We start from the raw sequence: 17,731 nt of genomic DNA, 5'->3' as shown, positions 1-17,731 counted from the left end.
TTATCAAGATTAAAAAGTTAAACTGGAAAAAAGTGAGGCTCTTAAAAAAGAAAAGATCTGAAAGACCCACAGCCTGAGACAGCACTAGGAGTCTAGCGAACTGAGGCAGAGAATCCACACAATACAAGTTATAGCACCACAGAGATAGCGCACTAATGATAACATTGAGTTATTCAAAATTCAAATAAGACAAAACCAAGTAAAATTCTGCTTCTTCATTTATGGTTAAACTATAAGGAATGACAGAAAGAATTGGCACTAAGCTTATCTCCAGGCAGAGGTAGAGAAGAGCAGTGAGAGAGGGCAGCCAGCCCAGGGCCCACTGACCTTTATTTGGATGGGGACATATGGATGTTTAGATTCATACTAAACTGAGAATCTAAAAAACGAATTATTTCAGTGGGACATAGTGAATATCTCATGCCTGTAATCCATAGTGTCTCAGGAGACTAAGGCAGAAGGACTGAGACTTCAAAGCTAGCCTCAGAAACTTAGACATGCCCTAATTAACTTAAGGAGACCCTGTCTCTAAATAAAATATTAAAAACAACTGGGGATGTGTTGTAGCAGTTTAGTGCCCTTGGGTTCAGACCCCAGATTGGTCAAAGGGGAGTGAAAGGAATGGAGGGGACCTGGAAATAGGAAAGGTAGTGGAACAAGATGGGCAGCATTACCCTAGATACATATATGGTTGCACAAATGGTTTGACTCTACTTCATGCACAACCAGGGAAATAAAAATGTATGCTCCATTTGTGTACAATAAATTGAAATACATTCTGCTGTCATATATAACTAATTAGAACAAATAATATTAAACAACCATGAGTGGATAATAAAGTGTGTAAAATCTTAAGATTTACAAACTATGTAAAACCTGGAATGACTGTTCAGAAACTAAACAGATGGATCATGAGTGGCGGTGAGCAGATGAAAGGGATAAGAGATCAATCTACATTGTTCCAATGGCTCCCCATGCCACCTCTCTCTGAGGAAAGGCTGAGCTTGATGAGATTCTGAGCCAGGCTACTGCTGGCAGCAGATTCAGTGATGGTGAGCTGCTATCAGTAGATCTTCCACTGGGCTCACAATATTCACCTGTGCTCCAGACATCTGAAGGATCTCATTTGTTTTGGTGCCTTGACACCTGATTATGCAGCCAGTCAAGTTGTTTGGGACACTGAGTTTGTGAGTAGCCTGACCAGGTGCATGGAAACCTGCTGGACAGCCTTTCACATCTGAAGAGCTGAAATCAATGCTGTTTAATCCCGTGTGATCATTGTGTCCCAGGACAATGAGAGTGTTGCATTGCCAATTGGTGCAACTTGGTCAAGGCTAGCTATGGAATGGCAGACTGTCCTTGAATGGCACAGGTCTCCAGAAGGGTTTCTCTATATCAGGATTGAGGCACATGGATGAGGTGCTGTGGGAAAAGTGTGCACTGTTGCTGCTTGTGCTGTACCTGCCCTGGATCCCTGAAAAGAGGACTGCAGAAGATGGCATCTTGGGCAGTATGGGATGAGCAACCCAGTGGGGGGACTCTAACATGACTATGCACATCTGTTTGACACACTCAGTGATGGATTGAGAAATGCCTGCAATAGCAAAGGCCCATCCAGCTGCATTAGGGAGAATGTCCTTGTCACCTGGGATTGAGCCCCTGTGCTCTGTCAAATCTCCTTCATCTAATAAACATGTTTTTCAATGAGGGAGCCACACTGACTAGCAGGGACCACCAGGTTCATAGTGACTGGTGTCTACTGGCAGGTGTGCTATGGTTCAAAGAGTTGCTGATGTTCTCTTCCAGTCTGTCAATGATTATAACAAAGCTTTGAAGTTGTCATTAGTGGGTCCAGCCAATGTGTCCATTCTCCCAGCACAATTCCCTCTACAACATTCATATATGCAGCACTCTCCTCCCACATCTTAACTGATTCTCCTTTCAGAAAGATACTGCCATCTTCCTTTATATGCATAAGTAGCTGAATGCTGTGACATTTAATCCTCCTTTAATCCCACTGGTGTTCATGTTGAACAAAGTTATAGGAATTGGACTTTGAGTGTTCAAGACTTTGGTAACTAGTCGGGGTAAAAGCCAAAATCTGCAGCTGTAAGGCTACTGAAGAAAAAAAAAAAGATTGGGCAAAAAGAAGGAGGAGCTGCGAATGAAGAATAAAGGAGCACAAAGAAGAAGGGGGGGGTCGAGAAGGAAGAAGGGATAGGGAAGGAAGGAGCCAGGATTAGGAAAAAGATGGAGAAATGGGAAGGCAGGAAGAAAAAAGGGAGTGCAGAAAAAGGGAGTAGAGGAAGAGGGGGTGGAGGAGGATGAAGGAGAAAAGAAATCAGTGTACAAAAAAGAAGGGAGAGAAGGAAGGGGTGGAGGGATAAAGAAAGAGGAAGATGAAGGATGAAGGGAGAAAGGGGGTGGAAGAAAAAGGGAGCAGAGGAGGGGAAGAATAGGAGATGGAGAATAAAGAATGGAGAAGGGGAGGAGGTAGGAGGAGGAGGTGGGAGGAGAAGAAAGAAGGGAATGAAGTAGGGGCGCAGGAAGTGGTGGAGGCTTAGAATATAGTGGAGATGAAGGAGGGAGTATGGCTGAGAGGCATAAATAAGGAGGAGGGGATGGAGAAAGATGGAGTGGAGGCAAAGGAGGAGAAAATATAGGAGGAAGAAGAGGACATGAAAGTGGAGGAGGGAAAGAAAAGGGGATGGAGGAGAAAGGGGGAGGAGGTAGGTGTTGGAGGGAGCAGAAGAGGGGAAGAGGAAGTGATGGAAGAGGAGTAAGAAGAGGAAATAGAGGAGGAAGGGTGTGGAGGAGGAGGTGGAGAAAGAAATAGAGGTAGAGAAAGGGTGGAGAAGGAGGAAGACTGTGGACAAGAGATGAGGAGTACAGCAGGAAGAGAGGATGGAGGAAGAAGAGGGGGAGGAGGAAGAGGAGGGAAGGTGGAGGAGAAAGGTATTGAAGGAGGGGAGGAGGAGGGGTTGAGGTAGAGGAAGTAGTTTGGAGGAGTTAGAGGGGTGAAGGGAGAGGGGGAGGGGTTGGAGCGGGAGGAGTTATAGGAGGAGGGGGTAAAGACACAGAAGGAGGAGATGGAGGAGTAGGCAGTGGAGGCAGAGGAGGAGGAGATAGAGAAGGAGGAGTAGGACAAGGAGAAAAGACCTGGGGCAGCAGAGATTCTCCTGGATGCTACTTTTGCTGCAAATATCCTAGGTGTGCTGCTTTTGCTGCAAATATCCTAGGTGTGCTGGGCACAGCAGCACACCCCTGTATTCCCAGCAGCTGAGGCAGAAGGATCAAGAGATCAAGCCAGCCTAAGCAAAAAAGTGAGGCACTAAGCAATTTAGCAAGACCCTGTTTCAAAATAAAATACAAAATAGGGGCTGGGGATGTGGCTCCATGTTTGAATGCCCCTGAATTCAACCCCTGGTGAAAGGAAAGTGACCATGGACAGTCATTTGGACTCTGGGTTCCAGCATGGTTATTGGACTTGTTGATTCAGGAGTCTTGAGACCCCATCAATCATCGATGGCTAGCCCTACAAGAATATGGGGGCTAGGTCAGGCCATGCACCTCTGTGTGTACTGGGACAGTATGAAGCCCAGTGGCCCATCATGAAACATTTTAGAAAGAGTCTGGTAGATGGCCTTAAATTGGGACATGCATTGCTCCACTGAGGCTGACAAGATGATCAACAGTCAGTACTCCATTGTGTGTTCACGGGGGTTACACAGTCCTGTGAAGATGGTCTGTGAGGTCTATGTAGAGAAAGAGAAATAATTTGGGACCCAGAGGTCAAACCTGAGGTAGGAGGGAGTCCCTGAGGACCACTGTGGTGGTCAAATGTGAGTTTTACCTTCTTCCCAGGTTTTGGCACCAAAATAAAAGGAACATGACCATGACACTCAGAATGACCAAGAGATCTTTATTGTAGCAGTATCTGATCAACAGAAAAAGGAGGGAGAGAGAGAGAGAGAGATGAAAAACAGAAAAGAAAGAGAGAGAGAAAGCAAAGAGGGAAGGCAAAGTGAGAAGAGGGGAGGGCCTGGCAGGAGAGAATTTTTATAGCCAAAATCTAACGGGGTCTCTGGGTCTGCAAGATGCCTTGTTGGCATAGTGATTGGATCATACTGTAGTTGCTAAGGGTGTCATCTTCTGCCCTTAGGCAGGGGCCCAATGTGGGTTTCCATTGCACCAGACAAGTGAGGGTTGAGTGTTCAGTTTTGAGTGGGTTTCAGTGTTCAGTCTTGAGGCAAATAAGCTATAAGGCACCAGAAGGGTGGGGGTTGAGTGTTCAGCCCACCTGCAGCTAACATTTGTTCAGCCTGTCCTGCAGCTAATACTAATATCAAAAGGAAAAAAAATGTGTGTGAAATATATATACACACATAACACACACACACACACACACACACACACACACACTAGGTTGGACACTGAATAGTCCCAAGCATCATTCTTTATGCTCCTCTTTGATAAGCCCAAATCATGTCAAAATATTTGGTGGGTTTTTTTTTTTTTTTTTTTTGGTTTTGTTTGTTTTTACACTCCAGATAATCAATCAATCAATACTTTCTTTATGAAAAAGAAAGACCTTATGTAACCAGGGATACTGCCACACACATGTGCCACCAATTTTCACCACAGAATAAAATTACAGTCATTCTTCTATCCAGTTGTTTGATATCAAGGTGCATTAAAGAATCTTGTTGAAATTGTTCAGATAAACATACTGATTGGAATCATTGTCAATGTCATTGTAAGTGGAGTTTAAAAAGTAGTATTCTAGTTCACAGCCCACTCATCAATCACACTCCTTCACTCAGGAAGCAGTTCAGCATGGGATATGTCACTTTGACAGACACTCACAAAGCAAATTGCAGATGCATGCTTATAGGATTTTAGATCTGACATTAAATCATTGAAGTCATAATTTTAGTGCAGGAAAGTGAGTGGCAATAGACAAAGGTCACAAGAAATAGTTTCAAATCTGAGAACATAAAGGGATGAATATATTGAAGTGAGGTTTGAAGTGTCATAGGGCAAGTCTTGATAAGTCAACCCTTATTTTCAAAAGCTGATGGTTCAGATACAAAAGTGTGTCACCAGGAAAACCACTGGGTTCTCTCAATGAAATTGTAAAGATGGTTTTTCTTTTTTCAGTATTAACTTTATCAACATGAATTTACTGGGAGAAATGATTTTGAGGCTGTTATTCTCAGGACTGTGTATACTCCTCTGGCTATTGTCCATCCTAAGTTGAAGCATAGACCATTTCTGAAAATAGACTGACTCAGACCTGTACCAGGGCTCATTGTATCACTATTGCCTCTTATCCTTCATTTCCTCATTAATTTATCCTCACCAGTGTGAAGTGGAACAGCCCTGTTACTAACCAGCACAGGAGACTAAAGGACAGGCAGAAGCATACATTCCCAGGGAAACCAGGACTTCCTCATTTTAAAAAGGTATCTCCAGCCCTCTGTGGCCCAGGAAAGGGAGTGGTCATTTCCACCTTCCATCAATGTACCTATCTCACCAGGTGGGGCCTAGGAGAAAATGTTGCCTACATTCTTCTTTCAAGGCATGGCCTGTCTCAAGTCTGCATCTTCTCTAGAAAAGTTCTGTCAAACTGAAACACAGTCTCTCACAACCACATAAGACATGCAAGTTACCAATATTGAGGAGAAAAACATGGGAAAACAAGTATTTCAGTTGCCCATAATCAGTGTCCTGAGATGTTCACAGGGTCTGCCTCTCTCCCCCTTTTCCCCAGGAGCAGCCCCCAGAACTCAACCTTCTAAAGAAAAGATGTGGCATGTCTGTCATTCTGTCATTACTTCCCCACCCACCATCCTCGTGGAATCCTACACTTCTGTAGTGACATGAGGCCCTCTTTTAGGTTCCAAAGTCAGCTCATGTTTTTAAGTTAACCCTGGATTCTTTCAGCATGGTAATGGGAAAGGATGCTTCCATATCCAGGGGAGGCAATGAGGGCAGATCACATGACATTCTGTGGAGATTACCAGCTTTTGTCTCTACTGGACTGTGATCTTGATTCTATATTAGAAAACCAAATTTCAAACCAGGTTAACTTAATTCTAAACCCCAACAAACCACCAAGGACTCCCTATACAATTATACTCTTAATTTGCCTTTCTTCTGGACACTCTTTTTAAGTGTTCTTTGTATAAGCCCTTGCTAGACCCCTAACCCTAACCCTAACAGATTTCCCTGTCTATTTGTGAATTGTTATTATTTCAAATAACCAGTGTTTGGGAAACATGGGGAGTCCCTAAACTCACTGATTTATCATTATATATTGGTAAGTCCCAAAGGTGTCTCTCAGATCTTAGCTACAAATCTTTTTGTGAGTTCTTTTTTTACATGAATATTTTAAAGTTCAGATTATGCCCAGTGTAAATTTGAGCTCAATGTCAGTGAGATTGGGACTGAGAAAAACTGGACTGTGAACAAAAGCAGGTTGATATATGTATATATGTATATGTATATACATACACACAAATCTCAAGATATACAAATACATATACATATATGTATACATACACATACATCTATATGAATGCAAGAATTCTAAAACATCTCCACTGTGGAATCTGTGCATTTCCAGATAAAGGAATTGTTCCTTCTAAAGATCAAATATAATTATAGTGACAAGATTGGAGATGTTTGAATCTAAAAAATTTCTAAATCTGTAGAATAAATTGGAGAACATAAAAGAGAAAACAAACGCCTCCAAATCAATGAGGTGCATTTTTTTGTTTTAATAAAACACTAAATAAATGAAATGTCATGTCTCTAAAAAACTAGTGACAAAGGTGAGAAGACTACTCCCCCCACACAAATCTTCTTGTTTTTAACATAAATATATATTTATGACTGAGATGGCTATAGGGACTAAGAGAGCACCCTCATACATATTTATACAAAAACTGTAGGTTCCAACTTAAAAAAAATCTGTTTTGACAAATCACCAGAGCATTGTAAGATAAACCCTCCACTGTAATGCTAGATTTCTGAAGGATCCACTTCTCAACTGGACTGCTCCCCTAATAAAAAGAGATCCTGAACCCTAGGACAATACAGAACAAAACTCTGAGTTAAGAGTATGTCTCTGGTTGGAGTTTCTAAAAAGTTCCAAATTCCCCTTTCCAAATTAATAAAAGTAATAGCTTATCATTTGCTACTTTCCCTATTCCACCAGAGTTCCCCTTCTCAAACCCCTGGTGACTGTGTGCTCTGCTAACTGATGAACCCAGCCTAATTCCATCTTAAGATTGGGAGCCATCTTGTCACAAAGTCATGAAAAGTTAATTTCTGTTTTACTATAAATTCCTGAGATTTATCAGCTTCTTTGGAATTCCTGCCTGTACCTTGAACTCACCCATGCCTGGCTTTCCCTGACCAGAACAACCCTCTCTGAAACCTCAGTGGTACCTCATAAATTCTGGCTTTCCCTGACAAGATAACAATCCTCTCTGAAACTCTAATAGTGCCTCATAAATTCAGATGTTGGGATTTATATTTACTCCCTAAGTGCTGAACCACTTAGACCTTTAACCTACTACTTGCCTTAGTATTATGCATTTCAAAATCCTGTTATCTGTAAGTTCTCAAGACACCCCCCCTTTTTGCAACTTTTTGTGCTATAAAACTGAGCTCCTAGATAGTTGGAGTACTGTCTTCTATTCCCACATATTTCAGGAGAGGGACAGTCGCTGCTGGTCAGAATTATAAGTTTGCTTTAATTTGATTTAAATTGGAGTCAGTGGTCTTTTCTTTGCATCATGGTTTAACACTAACACTGTTGACCCCTTTCTTATTCTATTTCTGCTACACTACAAACTTCTTTTTGGGAACAAGACAGTATAAAAAAATGAATCAGTATCTTATTGAAGGCAATATTTTAAATACCCATGTGGAGTCCAGGCATAGAAGTACTCAGAGTTAGAGCACTTGGCTTGTACATGTGAGGCATTGCATTTGATTCCCAGTGCCATATATAAATAAGCAAATTAAAAAAAAAATGGTCCATCAAAAACAACAACAAAAAATATTTTAACAAAAGGAGAAAGAGACTGCTGAGTTCACCATGTCTGTCGCCTCTTTTGCCTTCTGCCACTTCACCTTCTCCATGACACAGAAAGTTTGGCCAGTGGTGCACGGGAATGCTCTTTATTCTTCTATGTCCACACTTCACTTTTATTCTTGACACGTACAAGCAACAGGGGTGGGGAAGAATTGAGCTGGTTCAAGGCCAACTAAAGAACCATCCTGTACCTTGATACCAGGAGATCAGCATAATTGTTGGGATATTGGCATAGCAAGAAGCATTGAAGGGTCTTGGTGACCAATGTCATTTGTTAGTAGGTTTCTAGAACTTCCCACTACACAAAACTACTACTCTCTACATAAATTTCCTCTGAAAAATTTGGGGTACTCATGCAAACTTGCACTTTACACAGGTAATATATTCCTCTGAACCCAGTAGTGCTCATGTTTTGTGTGGTACTGAAAGATTTTAGCTGCCCAATAACCTACAATGGAAGTCACCACCTCAATCTCCAGGAAAGGTGATTCATTCTTATTAGGGTTAGTACAAAATGCATAGTGATTTTGTCTAAGACCATCAAACCTTCTTATATGACTTTTGGAATGCTGTTAGTGTGCTAAGAGCAGCCCACACACTGACTAGGGATTTTGCCCTCAGAATACATGAGGTAGCCTCTCCCATGCTTTATTAGAACCTAGCATCATGGTTTCCTCTTCTTTTTGTACCTGGACCTGGACCATGAGGCATCAAGATGTGACCCACATCACAAGTGCACACTAGAGTATCAAGGGAAGCGGAAACTCTAAAATAGAAAGGCCACATCTACAGTCTGCAAAACAAAACTTGTTAGGCAAGTAATGATGTACTTAACTGATTCTCTGTCTCCCTCTCTCTCCCTCCTTCCCAGCCACCATGAGGTAAATAGTCTCTCCTTCCTACATCACTCCATATTATGTTTTGCTTCACCTCAGGCCTAAAGCAAGGTGGTCAGTCTGTGATACACTGAAAAAGGTATATGACCATGAGCCAAAATAAATCTTCCCTCCCATAGGTCGAATTTTCCAATAGTTCTGTCAGTACAATGGAAATGTGACACATAAATCAAACTGAAACTTGTAAAGGCTCTATCAGATTTCTGGTTCAGGGTTTCTCAACCTGTACAATTTTTTTTTTCTGTTCTTCAAAGGAACTGTAAAAATTAAACTCTTTCACACATTACTTTTTTCCATTACCTTTCATGTATAAGAAGTAAATATCACACATTTAGAGGGTTTCTCTTCCACTGTGAGTGAAACGGCTTTGAAAGCAACAGGGAAAAATGATTTATCACTTCTTTAATGTTCAGAGTTTTTGTAGTGTGAATCTTTTCATATTTGAAAATGAACAGGAAAACTGAATTATTTCTCAGAACTTTTGCATTGAAATAGCATTTCTTTTTCTTTTATATTTATTGAGTTGTAGATGAAAACATAGTATCTTTTTATCTTTTTATGTGGTGCTGAGGATTGAACCCAGTGCCTCACACATGCAAGGCAAGCACTTCACCACTGAGCTATAGCCCCAGTCCCTGAAATAGCATTTCTAATTATCATTTTTTTAATGCTTATTAGGGGAACTGCACCAAAGGAAAGTGTTTACATTAATATAGCTTTTTTCTGATTGTTTATATTAATACAGCTTTGTTTCAGTAGAAGAAGTTATTTTATGTTTTTAAATGTCACTGCAACAAATGACTTACTACATTGTTTATACACAAAGAACTTCTCACCAGTATGTTTGTTCTTGTATTTGAAGGTAGGAAGATCAATTGAAAGCTTTTGCACATTATTGCATTGTTGACATTCATAAGGCTTCTATCTGGTATGAATCTGTTTGTGATTTGAAGCTAATAATAAGACAGGTTAGGGATTGTGGCTCAGGGGTAGAGCGTTTACCTACCACGGGTGAGACACTAGATCCTCAGCACCACATAAAAATAAATAAGTAAAATAAAGATATTCTGTCCAACTACAACTAAAAAGAAAAAAAAAAATTACACAATACACAATCAAATTTTTTCTCTGTGATATGAGTGTGCTATGCAATTGAAGGAGAATAGAAGTCCTGAAAGCTTTTCACATTGTTTTCATACAGTCTTTTTTTGGTATGAGTTTTCAAATTGAATTGGAATAAGCAAAGGTTGTACCACAGTATTTACTTTCAAGAGGCCTCTCTCCAGTATAAGTTCCTTCATGTATATGAAGATAAGCATAACTAGTCAAATCTTTACCAGACTATTTACATTTTTAAAGTATTTGAAGGTAAGCCAAACTACTGAAGGCTTTACCAGACCATTTAATCTCACAGGACCTGTCTCCATTGAGATTGTTCATGCATTTGTAGAAAAAGAGAAAAAGACAAAAAAAAATGATGTTTTTTTTTTCAAATTTTTGGATATTGATGAACCTTTGTTTTATTTATTTATCTATATGTGGTGCTGAGAATCAAACCCAATGCCTCACACATGCTAAGCAAAGGCTCTACCACTGAGCTACAACCCCACCATGAAGGTTTAATACATTGTTTACATTCATAGAGCTGCTCTCCAGCATGAGTCTGTTCATGCACATGAAGACAAGTGGAAGGACTAAAGGTTTTACCTCAATGTTTACATACCCAGGTAACATTCTTTCCAGTATGAGTATTTTCTTGGGAGTGAAGTTCACCAGTTGAAGCAAAGGCTTTCCACATTGTTTACATTCATAAGGCTTCTTTCCTATATGATTTTGTTCATGTGAGCAAAAGTAATCAAGGAAAAGCTTTCCCACAGTGTTCACACTAATAATTTTCTCCAGAATGATTTTGATTAAGCCTTTTAAGGCTAGACAAAGTAGTGAAGACTTTTCAACATTGTTTACATTTATAGGGCTTCTCTCTACCATGAATTCTTTCATGTGTGTGAAATAGAATGGACTGAGTGATGGCTTTGACTCACTGCTTAGTCATAGGGTTTCACTCCCATATGGGTTTGTTCATGTGAGTAAAGGCTAGAGGACTGTGTGAAGGTTTTGCCACACTGCTTACATTTATAGGACTTCTTTCCAGTATGAATTCCTTTATGTATTTGAAAGAAAGAGAATACAGTGAAGGTTTTCCCACATTTTTTGCATTCATAGGGCATCTCTCCAGTATGAATTTATGTGTGTATTCAAAGGTTAAACAAACTAGTGAAGGCTTTAAAACATTTTGTACATCCACAAGGTTTCTACTCAGTATTAGTTTGATTATGTGTTTGAAGATAAGAGAAGGCAGTGAAGGCTTTTCCACATTTTTTGCATTCATAGGGCTTCTCCCCAGTATGAGTTCTTTCATGTGAGTGAAGACTAGAGGACTGATTGAAGGCTTTGCCACACTGCTTACATTCATAGGGCTTCTCCCTAGTATGAATTTGTTTTATATTTTTGAAGGTAAGCTAATACAGTGAAGGCTTTTCCACATTCTTTGCATTTACAGGGCTTCTCTCCATTATGAGTTTGTTCATGTGAGCAAAGAGTAGAGGAATGAGTGAAGGCTTTGCCACATTGTTGACATTCATAGGGCTTCTCTCCAGTATGAGTTTGTTCATGTGAGTGAAGGCTAGAGGCCTGAGTGAAGGCTTTGCCACACTGTTTACATTCATATGGCTTCTCTGCAATATGAGTTTGTTCATGAACCTGAAGTTCAGAGGAACAAGTGAAGACTTTACCACATTGTTTCATTCATAGGGCTTCTCTCCAGTATGAGTTCTTTCATGTGAGCGAAGGGCAGAGGATCGAATGAAGGCTTTGCCACACTGCTTACATTCATAGGGCTTCTCTCCTGTACGAATTCGTTTATGTATTTGATGGGCAGTGGAAGAAATAAAGGCTTTCCCACATTGTTTACACTCATAAGGCTTCTCTCCAGTATGAGTTCTTCCATGTATTTGAAGGTTACCAGATGTAGCGAAGGCTTTCCCACACTGTTTACATTCATAGGGCTTCTCTCCAGTATGAGTTTTTTCATGTGAGTGAAGGCGAGAAATCCGAGCATAAGCCTTGCCACACTGCTTACATTCATACGGCTTTTCTCCTGTGTGAGTTCGTTCATGTATTTGAAGTTCAGAGTAACATGTGCAGACTTTACCACATTCTTTACATTCATAGCACTTTTCCCCAGTGTGAATTCTTTCATGCTTACGAAGTTTACTGGATGAAGGAAAGGCTTTACCACACTGTTTACATTCATAGGGCTTCTCTCCAGTATGAGTTCGTTTATGTATTCGAAGGTAGGAGAATTTAATGAAGGCTTTACCACATTCTTTACATTCATGGAGCTTCTTACTTGTATGATTTCGTTTATGTTTTTGAAGAGAATATGAATGAGTGAAGGCTTTCCCACACTGCTTACATCTGTAAGTCGTCTCTCCAGGAGGAGTTTGTTCATGCATTTGAAGGTTATTTGAAATAGTAATGGCGCCTCCACAATGCTTACATCCAGGTGGCTGCTCTCCAGTATGAGATGGTTGATATTTTTGAAAACACCTGGAACAACTGAACTCTCTTCCACATGTCAGACCTCCATTAGGTCCATTTACAGTGTGCTCTGACATCTGGCATTGAACACTTGTGAGAGAAATGGAGGATTTTCTCTTCTCTTTACATTCATATAGCTTTCCGCCACACTCCTCCTTCTCATATGGTTGGTTTGCAGAGTGAGATATGATGGGCCTATTAAGGAAAACATGACATGTGAAGACCTGTCCACACATATTGCTTTCACATGAACTGACTAGCAGGAATGTTTTTTTAAGACTAAGATGTGGAATCTCCCTGAGATTTTTCCACACTGGGTACCTTTTCAAAGTTTTCCAGAGCCTACCATATGACTTCTGTAAAAACATAATAATAATAATTACAAGTACAATTTATGGTTGAATCATTAATACTTTTACATTTATTAATAGGCTTTGGACTTATACTATTACCAATATCATGGAAAGCACTGGTTTTTTGTCATATCTATACTATATGCTCTTTGAAAATCAATATAACAATTACTTTGTAAACTGCTTCTCCACAGCTGCTACTAAAGCAGTGCTATCATAAATGAAGCTTGTTAACACTTTCAAAAATTCAATAGTTTTTGAAAACAGTAAACAACTATCTTACGTTAAAGTCCATATTTGGTGAAAAAAGAATAAGTATAATTCATCTCATGCTTGTTTCTGTTGCTTATTTGTGGAACTATAGGATGTGCTAGAATTCCCTCAAGGCACTCGGTTTCCTCATATGAGTACAAATTACCTTACATCTCTCTTGGTATTTGTGTTCTGATATTCCATGTTCTGGTCCTCCCATGTGTCTCCTGAAATGTAGTCCCAGAAAAGTCATTATGCATCATCATGATTTCAGAATGCATTATGGGATTTACAATTTGGACAACTATACTGCACCCATTTAAAAAATGGTAAAGGCGGGGAGGAGACAGGATTATGGTATTTATGTTGCAGAGTGCAGTGACATTAGGCCCAAATTATTCCCTAAAGTACTCCCTTTCTCACACTCCAAATTCATGAGGGGGAAAAAAAAAACCTCCCAGGTGCTTTGTCTATGATTATGTAATGAAACGTCATCCTTACCTATAGAAGCCAGGTTTCTAAGGACTTCCCGCATCACATCTATGTAGAGATTCTTCTGGGAAGGTTCCAGCAAAGCCCACTCTTCCTGGGTGAAGTTCACAGCCACATCCTCAAAGGCCACTGAGGTCTAAAATGTCCCACAAAAGTATAGGGTATACCAGGAGAGATTGACAACATGTGAGTTCTATTCTCTACATGTGAGAATAGATGATTCTACATGATTCTGTGATCTCCAAATATTCAGTGTCTGATTTGGTTGTTAAACTTGTACTCTGTCTGCACTCACTTCCCCAAATGGACATTCCAATATAAGAAAGAATTATCAGGAAAGCATCAGAAGAGAAAAAAAAAATACCCTTCTCAATTTTAATCAAGAAAGTAAGGTATGCTCTCAGGTCACCCCTAAGATCTTCTCAGGGTTAATGACTAATACATGGAATGATGAAGCCCTACGACTTCATGTGCAGAGGAGAGCTAATATTAGTCTTTTTGTCAACACCTATCCTGAGAAATACCTATTGACAAAGTTGTAGTTTAGCTGGTAGAACGTAGTAAAGATTTGGATAGGATCTCACCAAACTAAGCATTTACACTGAGTCACAGTGCTTGACTGTGTAGGTAAGCAGCACAGGATGTGCTGAATGATAATGTTTATTTCAGAAATCATGTTATTTTGTCCCACTCATATAATAGAACTTCCAGGATCAAAAAATCCCAACACCTCAAAAGAAAAAAAAAGAACAAGAATTTTAGAAAACATCTGCATATCATGCATCTGGAGAAGTGTTGATACCTAGAAAGAATGAAGCAGCAGCAGCTGACAAAAAGCAAACCCAATTTTGTGACATTAACACGCACAGACCTGGAAATGAATAAAACACCCTAAAAAGTCATGGGGATCTACAAAACCTGAGGCTATACTGAAGAACAAAACCAGGTCTCCATGCTCTCACCATTTCTAGAAAACACACCAAGAGGGGGGCTACTAGGGAAGACAGGAACAAAATCACACCATTACAGACCTCAGGGCTGACTCTCACAGCAACAGACACTGAGGCAAAATCAAGAACTCCACCACAATGATAGAGGTAGGAACAGGTAACACATTTGCCTTGTATTACTGGCTTCCTGCTCTCTACAGTCTCTACTACAAGTGAACAGGACATCTGACAGGGTTTCTTCATTGCTGAACCTACCAGAAAGCCTGTGACATGTGGGAAGATCAATACCTGAGAAGTCCTAGGGCTTTAACACACAGAGGCCTCACACAAACCTCCTCACAGGCCCACAGCCACTCAACTGTCACAGGCTGAAATGATCAACCCTATCTCATGTGTCAGAGCGGTGGCTCCTGGACCTCAAGCCATTTCGCAAAGTTGAGGTAACCCAAATGAGTTCACAACGTAGGTCCACACAAAATCCTGCCCTGCAAAGTTCAGAGCACCAGCACTCATAATTTTCAAAGCCTGGAAGTACCCAAGAGGAAGATGTGTTCCCAAGGTCAGGGGTGAAAATATTAGTAAACAAAACTCAATAAAAATCAATTAATAATCAAAAATCAGCTTTGCTCTTATAAAATTCTGAAATGCAATTCTTAAAAATTCATTTATAATGACACTCCAAGAATAAATATAGAAGAATAAATAATATAATAATAATATATGCTACATACATACACAATAGAAACTATAAAACTTATTTTCTAAACTGTAACACTTCTTGGAAGAAGCTCAAGATCCAAATAAATGAGAAACTATTTCATGCTCATGGAAAAAGGTTTAACATTATTAAGGTGGTAATAATCCCAAAGAATCTATATATATTATATTTATAATATATATATATATATATATATATATATATATATATATATATATATTATATATTATATATTATATATTATATTTAAACCCATCAGAATCCCGGGTGATGATTCCTTTTTAGAAATGCAAAACATCATTCAACATTACAAGGGACCCAAAATACCACAGAACTTTGAAAAAGAGCATTTTGACTACCAATGAAATTAGTACAAAACTTGCTTCAAGTCAACAGTCACCAAAGGTGGCACTAATGGTACCTTTAACACCACGTAGATGAGAAATGACAACACCTCCAGGGAGCAGATGGTCAGCCAAATAGCAGTGGAGCTGCTCCACACATAAACACAGAAAAAGAAGCAGAACAAATGTGACCCTGGAATAGCCTCAAATTTCACATAACTTCATGATGCACCTCAGTCCTTACTGCAAACCCTGGGACTCAGCACCATCCTGCAGGGAGCAGCCTGAGCGCCCTGTGCAACATCAACACGCTTCAGTGATAAAGTCACAGGACAGTTCCCCGTATCCAAGGCCAGCCCAGGGCGTCACCAAGAGAAAAAAGAATAAAGAAAATGAGGTACACATACACAATGGGATTTTGCTCAGTCATAAAGAATGAAAGTATGTCATCAGGATGAAAATGGGTAGAACTGGAAGACAACATGCTAAGTGAAATAAGTGAGAGCCAGACCTCAGATGCTGAATGTTTTCTTTCCCATATGTGGAAGCTAGAGGAAAATCAGGACAAAAAGTGGGGTAGGCAGGATCCCGTGAAAACAGAACAGAGATCAGTACAGAAGAGGACGGAGATTGAGAATTAGGGAGGAAGGAAAAGAAAAGAGAGAACACTGGAGTGAAGTTGGACAAATTATGCTATGTGCATAGATGACATATCATAATGAATTTCACCATTATGTTTATCTATAAAGCATTAATTAAAAAAGAAAACTGTAGATAAACAGAAGGAAGTCTAGTAGAATAGCAGTAAGGAAACAGAAAGAGAATAAGAGAGAGAAAAGGGAGTTACTGGGGACTGAAGTAGAGTAACTTACACCCTATGCTTGCATACTATATAAAAAATAAAAACCCAACATTAGCCAGGCAAGGAGGTACACACCTGTAAGACTAGCAACCCGTGAGCCGGAGGCAGGGGATGCAAGTTTGAGGCCAGCTTCAGCAATGTAGCAAGGCCCTAAACAAGTTAGTGAGACAGTCTAAAAATAAATAAATAAAAAGAGCTGGGGATGTAGCTCACCGGTAAAGTGCCACTGAGTTCAATTCCTGACAGCAAAAAGATACATAAATAAAACAAACTCTAATATTATGTATAACTAATATAGTAATACAAGTGGAAAGAAAAAAAGGGGGGTGCAATTTGAGAAAATCTGGGAAGCACTGCCCTGGGTTTTATACTCAACACCACAAATGAAATAAACAAACAAGAAACATAGCCTATTTTTTTTTTCTTAAAGCCCTAAAACATTTCCAAAATAACAATGATCAAATAGAAAAGATTAAAAAAAAAAACCAAAAAAACAAAAAACAACTTTTTTTCACCTTGCTCACCTCTGAATAAATATATTTCACATTTAAGGAAACCCAGGCCTGCAATAAGTGAGCAGAACATTTTAAAGTGATAAACACAGAAAGGGCTGAAGCTAAGGGAGCAGATGTGTAAGGATCAAGGGGCTGGTAAGGTCCCTGACAGCCGGACATCATCCCCCCTGGTCCTGTTCAAAGAAACACTCCATGATCACCCTCCCAGGAGACCTGGACCATGACTCCAGTCTAGGAGGCTTTCAGGTTTGCACAGCACTGCACTGGGGTGGGTGGTCCTTATGCTCTGGGAGAGTTTTCCTCCTACACAACTGTGAGAGAATGCAAGGGCAAGAATCACTGCTGACCTGGCCCCTCAGCACCAGCATCCACAGGCTCACTGTCCACCTGTCTCCAAGGAATGGGAACAGGGCTTGGGGGAGACAATGTCCCAAGGAGGTAGCTCTCTAGATGAGGCCTGTTCCAGGACATTCCTGAGCCCCAGGGCCTCCAGCTGCTCCCCTCACAAGCTGAATGACACACCTCATAATGTCCTCTAGAAGGAGGTGACCAAGGGTCTAAAATTGCCTGCTTCCTGTAGGACACAGGGCAGCCTAAAGGACTTGAGGCAGCCCCAAGCAGGGCAATACAGTGGCTGAAAAC

General features: G+C 40.2%; 1 protein-coding gene across 1 annotated transcript in view; it reads right to left on the bottom strand.

Moving 5' to 3' along the window:
• Nucleotides 1–11,804: 11,804 nt before the first annotated feature.
• The window catches only part of LOC143399557 (uncharacterized), a 32,920-nt gene continuing 26,993 nt past the window's right edge, over nt 11,805–17,731 (bottom strand). Inside the window, exons 4-6 of the mRNA XM_076856289.2 lie at nt 13,710–13,836; nt 13,375–13,435; nt 11,805–12,798 (exon numbers count right to left, since the gene is read on the bottom strand). Coding sequence (XP_076712404.2) covers nt 11,805–12,798; nt 13,375–13,435; nt 13,710–13,836 — 1,182 coding nt within the window. The remainder of the gene's footprint in view (nt 12,799–13,374; nt 13,436–13,709; nt 13,837–17,731) is intronic.

The sequence above is a fragment of the Callospermophilus lateralis genome (assembly GCF_048772815.1).
Source record: "Callospermophilus lateralis isolate mCalLat2 chromosome 5 unlocalized genomic scaffold, mCalLat2.hap1 SUPER_5_unloc_2, whole genome shotgun sequence".
NCBI lineage: Eukaryota > Metazoa > Chordata > Mammalia > Rodentia > Sciuridae > Callospermophilus > Callospermophilus lateralis.
Note: the sequence above shows the minus strand (reverse complement) of the source record. Positions and strands in the feature narration are given on the sequence as shown.